The sequence below is a fragment of the Panthera pardus genome, unplaced genomic scaffold (genome assembly GCF_024362965.1).
Source record: "Panthera pardus isolate Hobbes unplaced genomic scaffold, ASM2436296v1 HiC_scaffold_22, whole genome shotgun sequence".
NCBI classification, from domain to species: Eukaryota; Metazoa; Chordata; class Mammalia; order Carnivora; family Felidae; genus Panthera; species Panthera pardus.
In genome coordinates this window covers 85,136,848-85,154,054 of record NW_026526788.1, presented here as the reverse complement: position 1 = coordinate 85,154,054, position 17,207 = coordinate 85,136,848, and the positions used below count along the sequence as shown (strand labels likewise).

The 17,207-nt window shown below is 56.3% G+C and overlaps 1 protein-coding gene across 1 annotated transcript in view; it reads left to right on the top strand.

The window, feature by feature from the left end:
• The window catches only part of TCERG1L (transcription elongation regulator 1 like), a 195,070-nt gene that overhangs the window by 135,046 nt on the left and 42,817 nt on the right, over positions 1-17,207 (top strand). Inside the window, exon 7 of the mRNA XM_053910055.1 lies at positions 7,689-7,843. Within this exon, the coding sequence (XP_053766030.1) occupies positions 7,689-7,843 (155 nt within the window). The remainder of the gene's footprint in view (positions 1-7,688; positions 7,844-17,207) is intronic.

Below are 17,207 nucleotides of genomic sequence, written 5' to 3'. Positions count from 1 at the left end.
TTGTTCCGCAGCTGAGAGCCAGCCTCCTGGGGCTCCTCGTCTCCTCTCCGAGAGGCCGGACAAACAGCAGGCCGGGTCCCCGGAGCAGGAGCCCAGCTCTGCCGATGACTTCCTGGTGCTTCTGTGCTGCTCATCTGAAAATGGGAAGAGAGGTGTCGTGCAGTAACCAAAGAAGGACAGACGGATGCTCTCAGGAGTTCTGCAAAGACGTGGAAGTGACTGTGGTCGGGAGCACAGGCCGGCACGCACCGGTTCCGTGGACCCTCGTCGTCGAAAACGCCCTGCGTGGGGGCTGCGGAGAGGACGGAGCCTGGGAGCGGCCACTCCTGCCCTCCCCACCCCCCACACCCCCGCTGCTCCTGTCTTTTCACGCACACGCTCAGCCTCCCGCACAGGGTGGGGGGCAGGAGCCTCGTTCCTCCCTCAGGAACACGGCAGGACGAAGGGCACCGAGCGTCGCGGTGGGGTGAACTGTGTGCCCTCGGCGTCTTGGGCGGCACCCCTTCCCAGCAGCGGGACGACCTGTCTGGTGTCACACTGGGGTCTCACCGGTCTGACCGGCCTCCGCAGGAGAGATGGCCCGGCCTCCACGTCCTGGAGCTGAGCGCACACGAGCCGTCCTCAGCGGTTCCCCACGATGACAGGTCCTGCGGGGCGTGGCCGGGCCCTCGTCTGGAGTAGCAGGTGTCCACCTGGTTACCTGTGGGCTCTTCCCTGAGTAAGCGCCGTGGGGTGGAGAGCAGGCCGAGGAGGCACAGACAGAAGCACGCGCCCGGGTCTGCTGGGGTCACGAGACCCCAGAGCACGACGCCTGCCGTGGTGGACTGTCCCATGCCCAGCATTCGGTGACGCCAGCTGTGTGTCCTGCAGGTTAACTCAATGGGACACTGTCCACCTGAAGGCCACTCAGATCCCACAGGTCAAGGGCTCGGTCCCCCGAGACTGCCCCTCCTCAACTTGAGACCCGAATCCCAAGTCCGGGCTGTCCCCTGTGCTTCTGGCTATAGATCAGAGGTCCCAAGACCCCCTCCTGTGTCTCGATTAATTTGCTGGAGTGGCTCATGGAAGTCAGGAAACATTTTACTTTCTGGATTATTGGTTTATTACAAAAGGATACAACTTGGGAGCAGCCAGGTGGAAGAAATGCAGGGGCGAGGTGTGGGGAGAGGGTGAGGAGCGTCCGTGCCCTTTCCCGGGGGCCACTCTCCCCCAGGCTCCACGTGTTCACCAGTATCTGGAAGATCTCCGACCCTCCCCCTTTTGGGTTTTTATGGAGGCTTCGTCATGTAGGCACGATTGACTAAATCATCGGCCATCGGTGATGGATTCAACCCCCAGCCCCTCTCCACTCCCTCGAGGAGGGGGGTGGGCGGGGTTGAAAGTTCCAACCCTCTGGTCACATGGTTAGTTCCCTGGCCACCTGCCCCCATCCTTGACGGCTGCCCCAGAGTCACCTCATTAGCACAAAGGGCTTGTGATTCAAGTAGCAAGAAGGCCATCTCGCCTTTTGTCTCTGCTCTCACCTCGTAGGAAACGCCTAGGGTTTCAGGAACCCTGTGCCAGAAACAAGACCGAATGTGCATGTCTTGGTCTACATCACACTATCACAAGAGGGAAGGTTTTACTCCTCCCTGAACCTGTCACCCCATCCAAGCCGCCTGTGCGCCAGCCAGAGGGCCCTTCCTGGACATGATGCGGGCGGTGAGGACAGAGAGGGAAGAGTGAAGGGCACCCACACCCTGCCTTTCAGTCCAGAGCCCTCGGCCCTGGGGGTGAGGTGCAAGGGACATCAGGCTCTGTCCCCTCAGGACAGTCCTCCTGGGACAGGCAGGGACCCGAAGCGAGTCTTTGCCTGGATGTGGGGAGGAGGGCGGGCATGCTTGGAGAGAGAAGCAGAAACACCCCTCACCCCTGGAGCTTGCAGCCCTGGGGGTTCGCCGTCCAAAAGGCGACCGTGGGAACCCTTCAGCGCACCACAGCTGCAAGCCCAGATTCCACTCGACGGGATCCGGATCTTCGTCTGTTAGGGCTGCTAAGTGTGGGTGTTCTGTACCAGACTTAAATAGCTGTGGTGTGCCAATTACATCCTCTGGGATACTGGGACAGTTAAGGAGAAGAGGGACTATGGCAGCTATCCAAAAATTATGCAGCATGATTAAAGAAGGCGAACGTATACATATTACTTAAAATGTGCATGAAATGGTACATAAAATTAATTTTCCATGTTACAGCTGGCTCTAGTTGAAACCAGCCGTGACAAGTGGATGGGCAGATTTCTCTTGGGGATTCAGGTTTATTTACCCTGCCACCAGCTCTTTGGTTCCATTCCACACGTGTCCCTACGGCACAGGAACTGGGTTCTTTGCAGCCTGGATGGGAAGTGGGTGCCATGTTTATTGTTGTCCCTCGGCTCTCTTCCTGGTAATAATCTCCTAGTAAGGGTCTCATTAGCCGCCGTCTTTCCCTGTGCTGGACGCTCGGTGATGGAAGTCAGGGGGCAGTGACTGCTTCTACACTTTGGGGCAGTCAGGGTGCTGGCCCTTCCCGGGATTCGGATGCCAGCCGTGTGTCTCTGGACCCGGCACCGGGAGCTTACGGAGTCAGCATGTCCCCGGAACGGGACTGACCCAGGAGCTGGGGAGGATGGTACCAATTAAGTCCCCGGGTGTGAAGTCTCTTCCTGGCGGTAACAGCGGTGCCTGGAGCCTGGTTGCAAGCCCCTCAGGACAGAACGAGCCGTGTCCACCTGACGGAGAACATCGGGGGTCCTGCCATCGTGTGGCTCTTTGGAGCACATGTTTTCTAGCGTCTCTGTACATGGGCTTCACCGGGGAAAGGAGAGGCAGCAGAGGGAGGACCCCGGACGTCAGACTGTCAGCCCTCAGCAGCGGATCTCGAGAGAACCAGATTTCCCGGCTTGCCCTGATCCCTGCTGGAGTGTTATTTGGTTTTCTTTGGAAACCGAGACACTGGGAGGAATTCGGGGCAGGGTCCCACAGGCTCTGCTGGAGGTCAGTCCAACCCGGGCAGCTCCTACCTTGCTGTCTACACTAGAGGAGGTTGGGTACCCAGGGGTCCCTCTGACGCCATTTAGCCTATCTGGGGTAGGCTTCAGCGGAGTCCCTAATTCTCTGAACACAGCTGCCCAGAGCCCCCTGCTGGCCCAGGCTCCTGTCCAGACCCCTCCGTGGACCCAGCCCGCCCAGGCCTCCTGTCCAGACTCATGCGCCCAAGCCCATCTGCCTAGACCCACCTGACCATAAGCCACCTGTCTGAACCTACTGTCCAAACTCACCTGCTAGACACACCTGCTCGGACACCCCTGCCTGGACCCCTGCCTGGACCCCTGCCTGGACCCACGGCCTCCCTTCAGTCTAATGTCAGGACAACATGATATGGGCAAGTGGCAGCCGAGGGCCCAGAGTTGAAACCCCATCTCTCTTAAACCCCATGGCAACCGCATGACAGCTGTGGGCTTGCCCAAGCCAGGAGTGGTGGGTATCCTTCCCTCATCTGTCTTCAGCTTCTTGTTCTCAAGTCTCCTCCCTGCTGTTGACCAGAACATTCTTAGGACCCAGCACGCTGCCCGGGCCTTTGGGAAACCAGTGACTTACAGTCAACAACCTAGGAGGCCATCCGCTCCGTGAGTGGGACAGCCTCCCCAGAGCCAGGTGAGAGAGCCTGGGGGTGATCTGAGGTTGGTCCCCGTGATGGACCTTGGGGGGCTGGCCTGGAGCCAATGCCGCCCCCTCTCTGCTCCAAGCCACTGGGCACCTGCCTTTCCGAGGCTGCCTGCTCCTCAGTAGTTCTCATGTGAAATGGCCCAGCTACTTGTGGGACAAAACTGATGTGCCCCAGGACCGTGTCACATCCACAGGCCCTAGTTAACCATTTCTCCATGAACATCTCACGCCTGAGTCCTTGAGCCACCGTAACGATGACAGTGCTGTGTTTGGTGGGATCAGGTCTTCGTTCTGAAAACCCAAGGTGCAGGTTTTCTAGGGCAGAGGGGGGCAACCGTGTCCCCCAGCACAGGCACCACCTGCTGTTTCACCTGTTGGAACATCTCCTGGAGTACAATCCTTCCTCCCCTTTGGGCTTTGTCCGGATCAGATGTCCCAGAAGGAGCGGCAGGCAGGATCTGGATGTCTGTGTTGCCAAGGAGTGATTTCCAGGCAGAGGGGAGAGGGAAAGCGTCAGGGCAGCTGAGGCCGAGCCTGGGGGCCCTGGACCACGGACCGCACCCGCCCCTTGACCCTAGCTGAAGTGGGGGGCTGCAGACTGCCCCGGTGAGGTTGCGACTGGCTGAGCAGAGCTACCTCGGACGTGCGCGCCGTGACCCAAGGCTGCCGGGCTCAGGGAGCCAGGCGTGGGCGCACCTGCCCGGAACGTTGGTCTGAGGGGAGGGACACCAGCTTGACCGTGACTGGGGTCCCTGACACCAACCTGGAAAATTGCGAGAGAAGTCTAGAAACTGGAATCGAAGCCTGGAGGGACTTACACGACCGTCTGGGACTAGATCCCAGTCCGCCAACCTTCTTTCAAAAATGAGGACGCTGAGGCATGAAGCCACAGGCTCGGGTGGTACAGACGCAGAGGCACAGCCGCCCCGGAGGGCAGGTCTCCAGGCCCCTGGACTCCCAGCTGAGTGCCGTCTCCCTCCATGGCTCTAGGGGAGGGAACAGGTCAGTCAGCGTGGGGGCGGGGTCCCCGGGGCTGGTGGGGGCGGTGGGGACGGGACGCCCGGCTGCCGGGCGCCGAGGGACCCGTTAGGTGTGTCAGCCACAGCCAAGCTGACAGAGGTTATTCTCTGTCAGGTGAGGTCAGGGCTCGGGGAGACGCTGTGGGTCCACGTGGCCCCTCTTTTATGTTCAAGTGAGCAGACGAATGCAGGGGCCAGGGATGCTTTAGAACATTCCACTCAGGCCCCGTGCTGTCGAACAGCATGCACGACGCTGCGCCTGCAGCTCCCTTTCCAGCCACAGCCCACGCCGAGGAGGCTCCCGAACCACGTGTGGGGCCGTGTGCGCCCCGAGCCCGAAGGCACACAGGGCAGCGCGCAGGAAGAGGCCGGGGGTCCCGCCGTCGCCTTCCGCACGGAGCTGGCCTCCGACGTGGCTTGACCCACAGCCTTTTTCCAGGTGAAGCTGCCGTGACGACAGGAAAACCAGCCCCCCTCCAGTCCCCGGAGGTCACAGGCCCAGGGCGTGGGGGTGCCCAGACCAGGGCTGCGTGTGGTGAGGAGCGAGGCCCCCCTGACGGGCGGGGAGCCTTCTGTCCCCAGAGCTGCATCCAAGGAGGAAGGAGGCTCACGGCCCTGACAGGGTTTATGGTCCCTGCTGGCCAGAAGCCCGTCTGGGGAGCTCACGCGGTGGCTGAACTGTGCATCACTTATGGCCAGCGTGATTACCTTCGGCTTCACGCTCCATAAAAGCTCTATGCCTCGAGTTGCGTGCTATAAAGCCATCGCCCCCCTCCCGGCCTGCAGGGGTTAGGCAAGGCCCACCCAGGCTGCCTGGGACGGGGGAGGGATGGGAAACACTGTGTTCCTGGTTGCCCAGCCCTCCCCCCTGGACCTCCAGCTCCAGCGCGGGCAGCACCCCCTGTGGGCCCGGGAGCCCTCCCGCCTCTGACAAAGGCAGGGACCCCCCGACGTCTTACTTTCACGTCCCCCGTAGCGGGGGGTGTTGGAATAATGCAGACTTCCTTTCCAACCCCCTCCTACACGGATGATTGGAACAGAGGCCGGCAGGGTGAGGGAAGCTCTCAAGGTCACCTGAAGGTTAAGGACAGGTCTCGAGCTGAAGATGTCAGCCAGAGGGTAGGCTGCTGTCTTCTTCCTCCTGGGATGCCTGGGCCAGTGGTGGCCAGTGCCTGTGGGCCCGGTGCCTGGGGCCTGGGTCACTGCTGGCTGGAGGCGGGTCCGATGCTGGTGCCCAGGACGGAGAGGGGCCACAGGCGAGCCGCTGAGCGGTCTCCACAAACCCAGGTGCTTCAACTCCACAAATGTATCACCTCACCATTCTGGAGGTCAGAAGTCCCACCCTGGTGTCACGGGACTGAGTGCAGATGTGGGTGGGGCCACATTCCTTCTGGAGGCTCCAGGGGGCAGTCTGTTCCTTGCCTTTTCCAGCTTCTGGAGCGTCTTGCCTTCAGGAGCCCCTTCCTCCTCCTGAGAGCCGCAGGAGGTCTTTGTGTCTCTTGGGTTCCCGCGGCTGACCTCTGGTTCCATGACGTCTCCCCCTCTGATTCGGACCCTCCTGCCTCGCTCTTCTTACCGGACAATCCAGGATCCTCCCTCATCCGAAGATATTAACTGAATCATATCTGCAAAGCCCCCCCTTGCTATGTTAGGTCACCCGCTGGCAGGCTTGAAGGATTAAGATGTGGACGTTTTAGGAGCCATCATTCTGCCTACCATACCCTTGAACCTGGCCTGGCTGGGGTAGTAAATCGACAGACCATCTCAGCATCACCTTCGGGAAGGAGACTGATTTGTTCCGAGTTCCCAGAACATGGGTTCAGCGCCCGAGCCCTCTGTGTGGCCCGTGGGAAACGTCTTCCTGGGTGAGCTGGGCTGTACATTCAGGGCCGGAGGGGTTTCCTCTGTGCAGAGCGGAGCGGCTGGCGACGGCTGGCTCTATCCTGATGGCAGACGGCTCCGTGCCGCTGGCTGGGCAGGGGAGGAGCTGGTTATCGGAGACGAAGGCCGTGCCTGGCAGGCGGGTTCCCGTTGGGCAGAGGCCCCCACCTCAGGGGACAATCAATAGCCAGAGGGATTCAGCTCACGTGGGCTCTCCCCGCTCAGCCCCCAGCACCGGGAGTCCAGAGATGCCTGGGCTGCAGGGTGCTGAGAGACCACTGTGGGCAACTGAGGCCCAGGGAGGGGAGAGGCCTTGTCCGAGAGGAAGCTTCTGGGAGCCCAAGCTAGCACGCCGCTGCTTCCCTGCCCCGTCCCGGGACGAGTCTCGGGACAGAGCTGGAAGCTGGGCTGGTGGCCTTGAGCGGCTGCGTTCTTTGGGACCCCAGATCCAAGTCCTTACGGACCCACGCACGCTCCTTCGGAACAGGTGAAATAAATTCTTTTGTTTTCTTCCCTTCTTTTTCTTTTTAATCTTTTCTCCTGCCTGATAACCTTCCCCAGATACGGGGTCCTAAAATTGCATATTATTCCTTCTGGAGGTTTTAGATTCCTGCATATGAAAACACAAAGCTTCACCCTTTGATCTTTTAGAAACAAGCCAGGAAACGAGGGCCAAAGTTGCTAATCAAAGCAGCCCTTTTAATGTCTCTGATGCGGACTCCCTTGGGCCACGACGGCCCATGAATCTGCCCACGTGTACGGTACCTAAGAATGTTTACCGGGAAGCCCCCTGCAAAGGATGCAGTCCTTGGGGCAGAGCGCAGGGTCCGAGCTATGTCAAAGCCGAGACTGTTGGCCAGGAGGAGCCTGAACCTTGTCAGGCTGCTTGCTTTGCTCCACTTCGGTGTCCGTCAAAGGATGGTTAGGATAGTATCGACCTGTGAATCAAATGGGGAAGTACGAGAATCTCTGTGAAGGACCCCTAAAAAGCCAGACGCAGTCATCATTATTTGTACAGGGTTTATTATTGGGTGAGGGTGCAGGCCAATGATTTCTTAACTAAATGTCTCCGAGGGTAACTGAGGTGAGTTTTCCATTCAAACAGGTGTGTGGTGTGGACGGGAGATGACCGGGTTTTCTTCTTCAACCCGACGATGCAGCTGTCCGTGTGGGAGAAGCCCATGGACCTGAAGAACCGTGGGGACCTCAACAGGATCATCGAGGACCCGCCCCACAAGCGCAAGCTGGAGGCCCCGACAGGTGACTAACAGTGGGGCCGTTTGCGTCCTCTTTCCTAGCGTTTGAACTGCGTGTTCCTGATGGTCGTGATGGGAAGTGGGGTTTTCCCGGTTATGCAGGAAATTTATCTTTAAAGAATTGTTTTGGCTACTCTAGAATTTAGGAATTAAATTTTTATGGCACTTTCTGCTGAGGGCACGTCCTTCCCGGGGGCTGGCTGGGGCTTCCTTGCCGCATTATGGAAAGTTGTGAACTCAGAGAGGCCTTCTGTCCGCCTCTGGAAGCTTCTGGCATCGTTGTCAGCCAACATTGAATTTTTATTCCAACTGTTTCGTGAGCCCCACTTGAGAGACCAGATGCTCACAAACCAGAGCAAACTTCCTTCTACCTTCGTTTTAGAGCCTTGAACAAAATCTATCCATCGTTTGTTTCAGGGGTGCTTGAATTCCAGGGAGAGGTGGGCATGTGGGGGATGTTCCTGCGTTCCTGCTGTAGGGGACGGGGTACTTGGCAGGGAGGTGACGGTGTCTGAAGAAACCCATGTAAATCTCATTTCCCCAGAGTCTGAGAAGAACGTTCAGCATTTTCAGCAAGGATACTTTCTGATTAGATGCCATATATTTTTTTTATTAGCTGCGGTGTTGGGAAAGCCCCATTCCCTGAGCATGTGGGTTAAAATAGCATTGGCTACGCTGGAGAACCTTGAAATCAGCAGCAGTGTCCCGACCTGAGATGCACGCGCTTGGCCGAGAGGCCAGGAAACTGGATCTTGACCCCTGGAAAAGGGGTCTTTATTTTTATGGGGTGCTTTATTGAGCTTATCGATGGTTTTCATTCCATCACATGGGGCCAACACAAGCCAGCACCTGCCCACGGTTCTTAGTCAAAGGTAGAGGCAGAGGCGTTAAGTACAACTTTAGAAAGCGGTATTATAAAAGCTTTCTTAGCATTTTTAACAGCGCTGAGAGCCTGGAAAGTATTGCCCTTCAGGAGCTGGTGGTGGTCCTCAGGATTGAGAGGTGACGGTGTGACATGCCTGTTTCACATAAGACAGCCCTCCCTTCTCCAGAGAGCCTGGGGCAGCCCACATTGGGAAAAGACAAGTGCTTTAGGTGCATCGTGAACTGAATCTGTAAAAACTTAGCTGCATTCAGGGACACTACGAATTGGGTTTGTGATTTTGTTTCCTCCTTTGACTGAGTGGTGTCCATTTTTACAGGGAATATTTTCTTGACAGAAGGTCTGCAAACAAATCCTCTAGAAAACCATCCCCTGACTCACGGACCACAAAACACTGCACACCTTGGGGCCTCACAGGACTGCCCAGTCCCATTAGAAACACGGGGTGCAGTTGTGGTAGCCGTGATTTTATTTGATTGGTAGAAGATGGATAATGCAGGCAGTGTCCTTAGCTTACGTACTTCTAGGTAATTGGGTGCTATTTCTCCTTTCCTCCCTTCCTCCCTCCTTCCCTCCCTTCCTTCCTTCCTTCCTTCCTTCCTTCCTTCCCTCCCTCCCTCCCTCCCTCCTTTTCTCCCTCCCTCCCTCCCTTCCCTCCTCCCCTTCCTTCCTTCCTCCCTCTCTCCCTCTCTCCCTCCCTCCCTCCCTCCCTCTCTCCCTTTCTCCCTCCCTCCCTCCCTTCCTTCCTTCTTCCTTTCTTCCCTCCCTGTCTCCCTCCCTTCCCTCCCTTTTCTCTTCCCCCCCCCCCCCCCAAGTATTGGTAGGCATGAGGAAGGAGCTCATTAACAGTCAACGCATGGTTGCCCTGTGGCTTCTGTCCTTTGGGTCGAATGAAGCCAGGTCTAGGAGAAACAGAGGCATGCACAGAGCTCCCCGCTGAGTCACCTGCCATTTCAAGGCTTGTGGGGATTGTAGGTGGAGGACAGGGTTAAGGATTAGCTGAGGGATATTAAACATTTGAAGAATTTGTTTGAGCAGAAGCCGGTTCCAGTTGGGGAGTACCAAAGCAGAAGCAGTTCAGGGCAGCTGATGGTTGCCGGCGGGGGCGGGGCGGCGAGGGGGGACAGACAAGGTGGGGAAGCGAAGAAGGGAAGCTGTTTGATTGGCGGCAGCTTCAGACACAGGTGCCTATTTGTGATTGGTCATCCTTAGCACTTTTTTTCACTGTTTATTTATTTTTGACAGAGAGAGTATGAGCAGAGGAGGAGTAGAGAGAGGGAGACACAGAGTCCGAAGCAGGCTCCGGGCTCTGAGCTGTCAGCACAGAGCCCGACTCAGGGCTCGAACCCACAAACTGCGAGATCATGATCTGAGCCAAAGTGGGGCACTTCGCAGGCTGAGCCACCCAGGCGCCCCGGTCATCCTTAGTGTTTTGATTGGTGTTGCAACCTGAGATATTTACTGGCTTAGATTTCGGTTTGCTTAAGTAGACCTCCAAGGAATCAGAGCCACGTCAGCCTGGTGGCCTCCTTGTTTAATTAATTTAACGGCAGGGATCTGAGTTACGTGGGTCATAGATCAGTGCTCCACTTGAGTCTCTTAACAAGAATCTCATTTTAGACTTAAAAAAGGTAGAGAATTGAGTCTTAAGTCTGACAAACACAAGCAGAAATATCTGATGAATTTAGATTTATTATATCAGGATATTTTGTCATCCATTAACCTGCTACCATGACCCAAACTACTCTACCTAGATAGATATGTGATTACTAAGATTATGTGTAGTTACAAAACAAGTTTTCACCTTGCTTCCTCTTGTAAAGAGAGGAAGAGATTTTCTTAAACCAGTATTTTTTTAACCTGAATCTTCAAGATATGCAAATGACCTCAATGCAACTTCCTGTCGCAGGGTAGGATTGACATTTACGTGCATAATTTCTAATTTCCTAAGACCCACCCGCCCAAATTGTTGTGTTTGTGGCAAAACAATTAGGACAGAGGGTGTTTCTGGAGGATTAATTAGCGATTAGTGGGCAGAGTTGATGACCTCCAGCCTTCAGCAAGTGACATTTTTCCCTGGCTGTTCATCCATCATGACTCATCAGTGATCTGACCCTAATTATTATAAGAATCGGCTCCAGGGGAGATTGTTCTTGGTGGAGGATTTTGTTTTTCACATTTTGTTCGACTGTGAGTCATTATGGATTTGAATATATGAATACCTGTTTCTGGTCTGGAATGGAACAGTTAAGCCTTCCAGCGGATACCAATTATCTTTCAAGAGGCAAATGAAATACACGAGTTTTATGAAAGAGCTGCCACATCTAGCTGCGATGGTTCTAGAAGCGTGTGTGCCTGCCGGGGACGTGAGGCAAACAAGCAGGGACTGATGGTGCCAGACGGCTTCGGGGTCCAGGACACAGCACTGCCGAAAGTGCTGAGCCGCTCGTCAGTCAGCAGACGAGCAGCAGAGCCCCCTTCATTCTGGTAGCGTCGCTCAGAGAGTCAGACAGAGCCCGGGACCGTCTCCTGACCGTCTGGCAGCGTGTCCTGATTGGGTTCGGCTCTCGAAGTCCACGGCTCGTTGAGAGTAGACACCTGCGGAACCGGAGTGAACGGAGAGGCGCCAGCCTCAGCCCGCACCTGCGACCCCGCCGGCCGCGCGGGGGCCTTGGCCGGGGCCTCGGTTCAGAGGACGCTCGCGCTCGTCCACGGGCTTCGGTGTCCACGGCCCCATCAGACGCTCGGCTCTTGGGCCGCATTCACCTGCGGCACCAGAGCCCCCCTTTCTCGTGCCGGGTGGAGGGCTCCCGGCCGTCCGGGCCTCGCACCTGGGCTGCGGGTGGCACGGGTGGGGGAGGGCAGGGACGCGCGCACGGAAAACGGGTGCGTCGCCCGGTGGCCCCAGCCCACCCCAGCCTCACCGGGCGGGCGCCGTCTGTGTGCACTACCCGTCGCTGCTGGGACACGCCATCACACGCTTAGCAGCTTGCCACAACGCCAGTTTGTCACGGTACTTAAGTCCCAGGGTGTCGGCAGACGTGTTTCTGGCCGCCTGGTTTCCGGGGCTCCGGGCCCCTTGCTCTACCACAGAGGCAGCAGCACAGTGCCTCAGATCCTTCTGGACACTCTTCTGCCTTCCTCCTCCGCTCGGCAGGGTCCTTCTGGTGAGACTGGACTCACCTGGACGACCCGGGATGCTCTCCCATCTCAAGGAAGGCTGCTTTGCAAATCTCCCTTTGCAGCCTAACCTGATACAGTCACAGGCTCCAGGGACCGGGCACGGCCATCTTTGGGGTCATCATTCTGCAACCCACTGGCTTTATACCCATTTGACAGAAGAGGGGATAAAAAAGAGATGGCCCAAGGTCACGCTTCTGTCGGGTGGGGGGCCCGGATTTGCACCGTGGTGGGTCCGACTCCACCAGGCTTCTCGTGAGCTGCGAGCCTGTGAGGGGAACGCACCGCCCCCTGTGCCCGACACACCCACAGTCAGGTGCAGGCGGCTTTGTCCTCTAATGCCGCTTTGTCCCCAACCTGCAGCAGAGGGGGCACGGACGTCACTTGGCTTCAATTACTTTGTAAACATTTTAGTCATTTATATTCAAGACAGATGTACAATGCTAATGACGTTCATTTCGCCAAGTAGGACGTGGAACCATCCCCGTGAGTCAACACAGCTGTGACTTCCCCGGCTTTGTTTGCCCAGGGACAGCACGAGGATCTCCGAGCCACAGGGGGACCGGGTGGCCGGGCTCAGCGACTCGTCCTCCACACTCCAGTGTGGGCATCACCTGTCCCCGGGGATCAGGTTGCAGAGCCCCCGCCCCAAGCAGAGTTCAGCCTTCCCGGCTATTTGGGAGGGACGCTGCCCTTCACATGTGACATGTGTCCCACACCTGACAACACGTGGGGGCCCCTCCCGTGGCTCCTCTTTGCGGGATGAATGACCCAGACCCTAGATGGGGCAGATGAGTGGGGACAGGTCATGCCTCCAGAAAGCAGGGTCAGGGGGCCTGAACTCCTAGTAGAATGTGCCAGGCGGCTGGGACAGGCATCACAGCAGGGGTCTTCATGAGGCTCCGTCACAGTCACCTCCCTGTTTCCTGCAGCTGGGTGGCCAGGACGGCCGGGCAGAGGCTCAACCGGGGTCAGCAACACTGCTGAGTTAGCGCTGATGCAGGGGCTGGGTCCCGTCTGTGCAGCTGTTAACCCCGAGACGCGGGAAGAGCATTTTTCAAAGTGGTTTTCCCCAGAACCTAATGCTTCAAGCTGTCACCCCCTGACTGCGGACCCAGGAACGGAGGAGGAAGGGAAGGAAGGGGAAGGAGGAAGACATAAGTTCCTTTCCAGACCAGTCATTTGTGTACTTGGGGATGGGGCTGACACCCGGCCCCGGCAGCGAGCAGGGGGCCCAGGGGCAGTGGGGGAGGAGCAAAGTGAGTCCCAGACCAGCGGCCAGGCCGTAAACCGAACACCACCTGCAGACAAACAAGAAACGCAGAGACCAGTTTCGGTGTCAGGAGCCCCCCGGCTGGTGGAGGTGATGGAGGCACGGTGCAGGGCCCTGGATCTGCCCCGGCATTCCCTCGTGTCCCCCGGCGCTGACACCCCCACCCACCTCTGCCAGCTGCCCTGACCCAGCCTGGGGGACAGGTTTCGGGGCTCGCGGCCAAGCAGGAAAGTGCACCCGCCTTGCCCCTCCGTTCGCCCCGGGCAGCCACGGTCTTGGGGGCTGCTTCTCCTCTGTGTCTCGGAGGGAACGGGGGTGCCCGTTCTTCCCGTTGGCTCACAAACAGCAGTCCTGAAGAGCACAGGGCAGCAGCTTTTATGTGTTTTTTATTATTATTATTTTTAATGTTTTATTTATTTTTGAGAGAGAGAGAGAGACAGAGTACGAGCGAGGAAGGGGCAGAGAGAAGGAGACACAGAATCGGAAGCACTGAGCTGTCAGCGCAGAGCCCGACGCAGGGCTCGAACTCAGAAACCACGTGATCATGACCTGAGCTGAAGTCGGATGCTTAACCGACTGAGCCACCCAGGCGCCCCTGGGACAACGATTTTAAGTGAATGACTCATCCGTTGCAAATTTCATGGATTTTAGGAAATGCAGACAGAGCTGTCCCAGGGCGATTGGCAGAGAACTCAGGTCAGGGGTGCAGCTGTCCCGTCAAAGCTTGGCCCCCATCGAGCGGAAGGACAGGCCTGCTGAGCCTTGTGTTCTGGGCGTGCCCGTGGGGCAGTCCCGTAGGCGGGACTCGGACATCTGGCCAGCCCTGACCCTGGCTCCCGGGGCCCAGGCTTCTCCCGCAGAGTGCTCAGGTCCTCTGTGCAAGGTTCCCTCCTCTCTCCCGCTCCCTCTCCCTCAGATGGACGTGCTGATAAGAATGTCTTTGTGCACATGTATTTATCTTAGGAGCATCTTTACAAGCATTTGTATTGTACAGATTCATATTATTCGAACTGCTGGGTCAAAAGGTACATGCCTTTTAAATTTTCCTCCACAATAGCCCAGCTCCCAGACCCACTAATAGATTCTGCACACTTCTGCAAGCACCAGAGATCATCCACATTTGAATTTTAAAACCATTCTTTGTTTCGACTGGCGTTTTTTAAGTTTTGAGTGAAATTGAACCTTTTCACAGGTTTATTGGCCATTTGTTTTGTTTTGTATTCCGTGACATGCTTAAGTCTTTGTCTCTTTTATTGAAATATATGGAGTGTTGTAGATATCAGCATTTGGGCTACAGCACGATTACAGTATTTTTTTTCCTCATCTTTTGATTTTTTTTCCATAAAAAATCGGTCCCGAATTTCTTCTGATTGTACTAAAATATACGTAACTTGGCGTCTGTCTTTGTAACCATTTTTAAGTGTACGATCTGGTGGCATTAACTTCCTTAATATTGTCGTACAACCATCACTACATCCTCCAAAGCTCTGTCTTCACCCCAGACAGAAACTCCGTAACCATTATCAGCAAGTCCCCGTGACTTTCTTCCCGCAGCCCCGGGAGCCTCCCTTCCCCGCCCCCCACGGCTATGGACTCGCCGGCTCATAGGCCTCGTGCGAGTGGCACCAGGCGGTCCTGCCCCCTTAGTGTCTGACTGGCTTCACCGAGCTTAGTGTCTTCTCGGCTTATCCACAGAGGCTGTAGCCTCTGTCGGACGTTCATTCCTGTTTCCAGCCGGCTAATATTCCATCGTGTGGATGGACCCATTTCCTGTCCATCCGTCGGTTGATGGGCACTTGGCTGTTGCCGTTTGGCTACCAAGAATTGTGTTAGTATACACATCGGCACACAGATATCTGTTTGAGTCCCTGTTTTCAGTTCTTCTGTGTCTATACCGAGGAGTTGAATTTCTGGCTCAAGGGGCAGTGCTACATTTGGCCTCTTGAGGAGCGGCCAAGACTTCTTCTGTCACAGCAGTGACGCTGTTTTGCGTTCCCAACACGGGGGTCTTCCCATCCTTCTCTATCCCTGTCAGAACCCGCTGATCTCGTTTTTATCGTTAGTATTATTGTCACTGCTATTGTGATCACCACCCTAGTGCATGTAAAGTGGCGCATCATTCTGGTTTGGCCTGGCGTTTCCCTGATGGTTAAGAGTGTGTAGCATCTTGTCACGTGCTTCTTGGCCACGTGTATGGTTTCTTTAGAGAAGCGTGCCTTCATGTCATTTGTCCTTTTTATAATTGGGTTGTTTTTGTCTTAGTTTGTGGTGTTGTTGTGGAGCGGGAGGAGTTTACCCATGGTCCGGGTGCTAATCCCTTGGCAGATATGTGATTTGCAAACATTTGCTCCCATTGTGTGGTCACAGTGTCCTTTGATGTACAAAAGTTTTTAATTTTATGAAGTCCCATTTCTCGGGTTTTCTTCCTTTCATCGCCTGTGGTTTGGTGTCATGGGTAAGAAACCATTACCAAATCTGCTGTCAGGATGTCTCCCTGTGTTTTCCCCTAAGAGTTTTATGGTTTTAGCTCCCACATTTATCTCTCTCATCCGTCCGGAGGTGATTTTCCTCGGGAATGATTTCTGTCCAATTCTTGTTTCTCGTGAATGGGCCACGCTTTCCTATTTCTTTGTATGGGTTGTAATTTTTTGTTGAGGACTGGACTTTCTGGGTTTATTACCCGGAAATCCTGGGAAACGGATTCTCCTATCCTCGGGTTTCTGGTTCCTGCTTGTGGAGAACTGGAGGCATCCGTTTGTGAGTTTTCCAAACAATTTTCTTAAACGTGTGGTCCTTGCGTGTGGCCTCTGGAGTCTCTGCTCCATTATTATCTCTGTGGTTGTTGAAGGCTGGCGGCTCATCCGGGCGGCTCCGCGGTCTCGTCCGAATCCAGAGCTCAGTGGGCATCCGGAGGAGCTGCCGACCCCAGCGCCCCCCGCTCTGCCGAATGCGTGATCTTCCTTCTGGTCGTGTACCGTTAAAGGCAGTCGCAGTTACGAATATGTTCCTTTACGGCTTCTGGATTCTGTGTCTTGATTACTTTCCTCACGACGAGACTATCCGCAACAAACCAACAAAAGATCTTTCAAAAATAATCAATAGCTTTATAACTGTATGACCTCATTCTTCCTGAAAAAACTTCTGATTTTTCACGTCTACCCTTTGCCCTCTCTCAGGTATGTACTGGAGTGGAGCAAGGGGCGTGGTCTGCCTCTGCTCCCCTTGGTTTCTTATTCTGGCCACACCTTGCCTGCTCCCCGTCACCCCCGTCCTCTCTGCCTAAAAGGCCAGCAGATGGCAAAACACGGTCCCTCTCTTTCTGCGAAACCTGGCTGCAGCGTCCCCTCCCCCCAGGCGCTCTGGGAAGGAGGTGCACCTTCAGACACCCTGAGATGCAGCCGGGCAGGCTCGCGGCTGCTCTGGGGTCACTGAGGCGGAGCCCCTGGGGGACCCCTGTCCCCCCGGGGCAGAGGGGCCGGGATCCAGTCCTGGCATCTCAGGTGCAGGGGTCTGGCAGGCATGGAGGCAGGGACAGGTGAGAGTGGGTACAGCGGTGGACAGGTTGAGTGTGCAGGGCTGGGGTGCCCGTGGGCCACTGAAGCAGAGAGGCCGGGTGGGGAGGACAGGGTAGGGGCAGGGAGGTGCGTGTGCCTGTTGGAGCAGCGGCCTAGAAGGGCTGACTGTTGGCGCCCTGGACGGGCCATGTGGGAAGAGAGTGTGGAGCGTGAAGACGGTGACTCCTCCCCATATCAGCTGATGTCACAAATGCTCTCGTCTCTAGACCTGGTTCTCAACCAGGAGGGGGCTTCTGTTCCCTAGGGGGTGTTCGGCAGTTTCTAGAGACATTTCTGGCTGTCGCACCTGGGACCCGTCCCCCCTGCTAAGCAACCTGCAGCACGTCTAGCCCCAAGCGTCACCAGCGCAGGAGGCTCCCTGCGCGAGGGCTCCCGAGGTGCCGCTGAGGCTGCCGGGGCTGAGGTCCCGGAACACCCCTCCCCACTGTCCCACAAGGAGCCCCGCTCCCCATCTTCA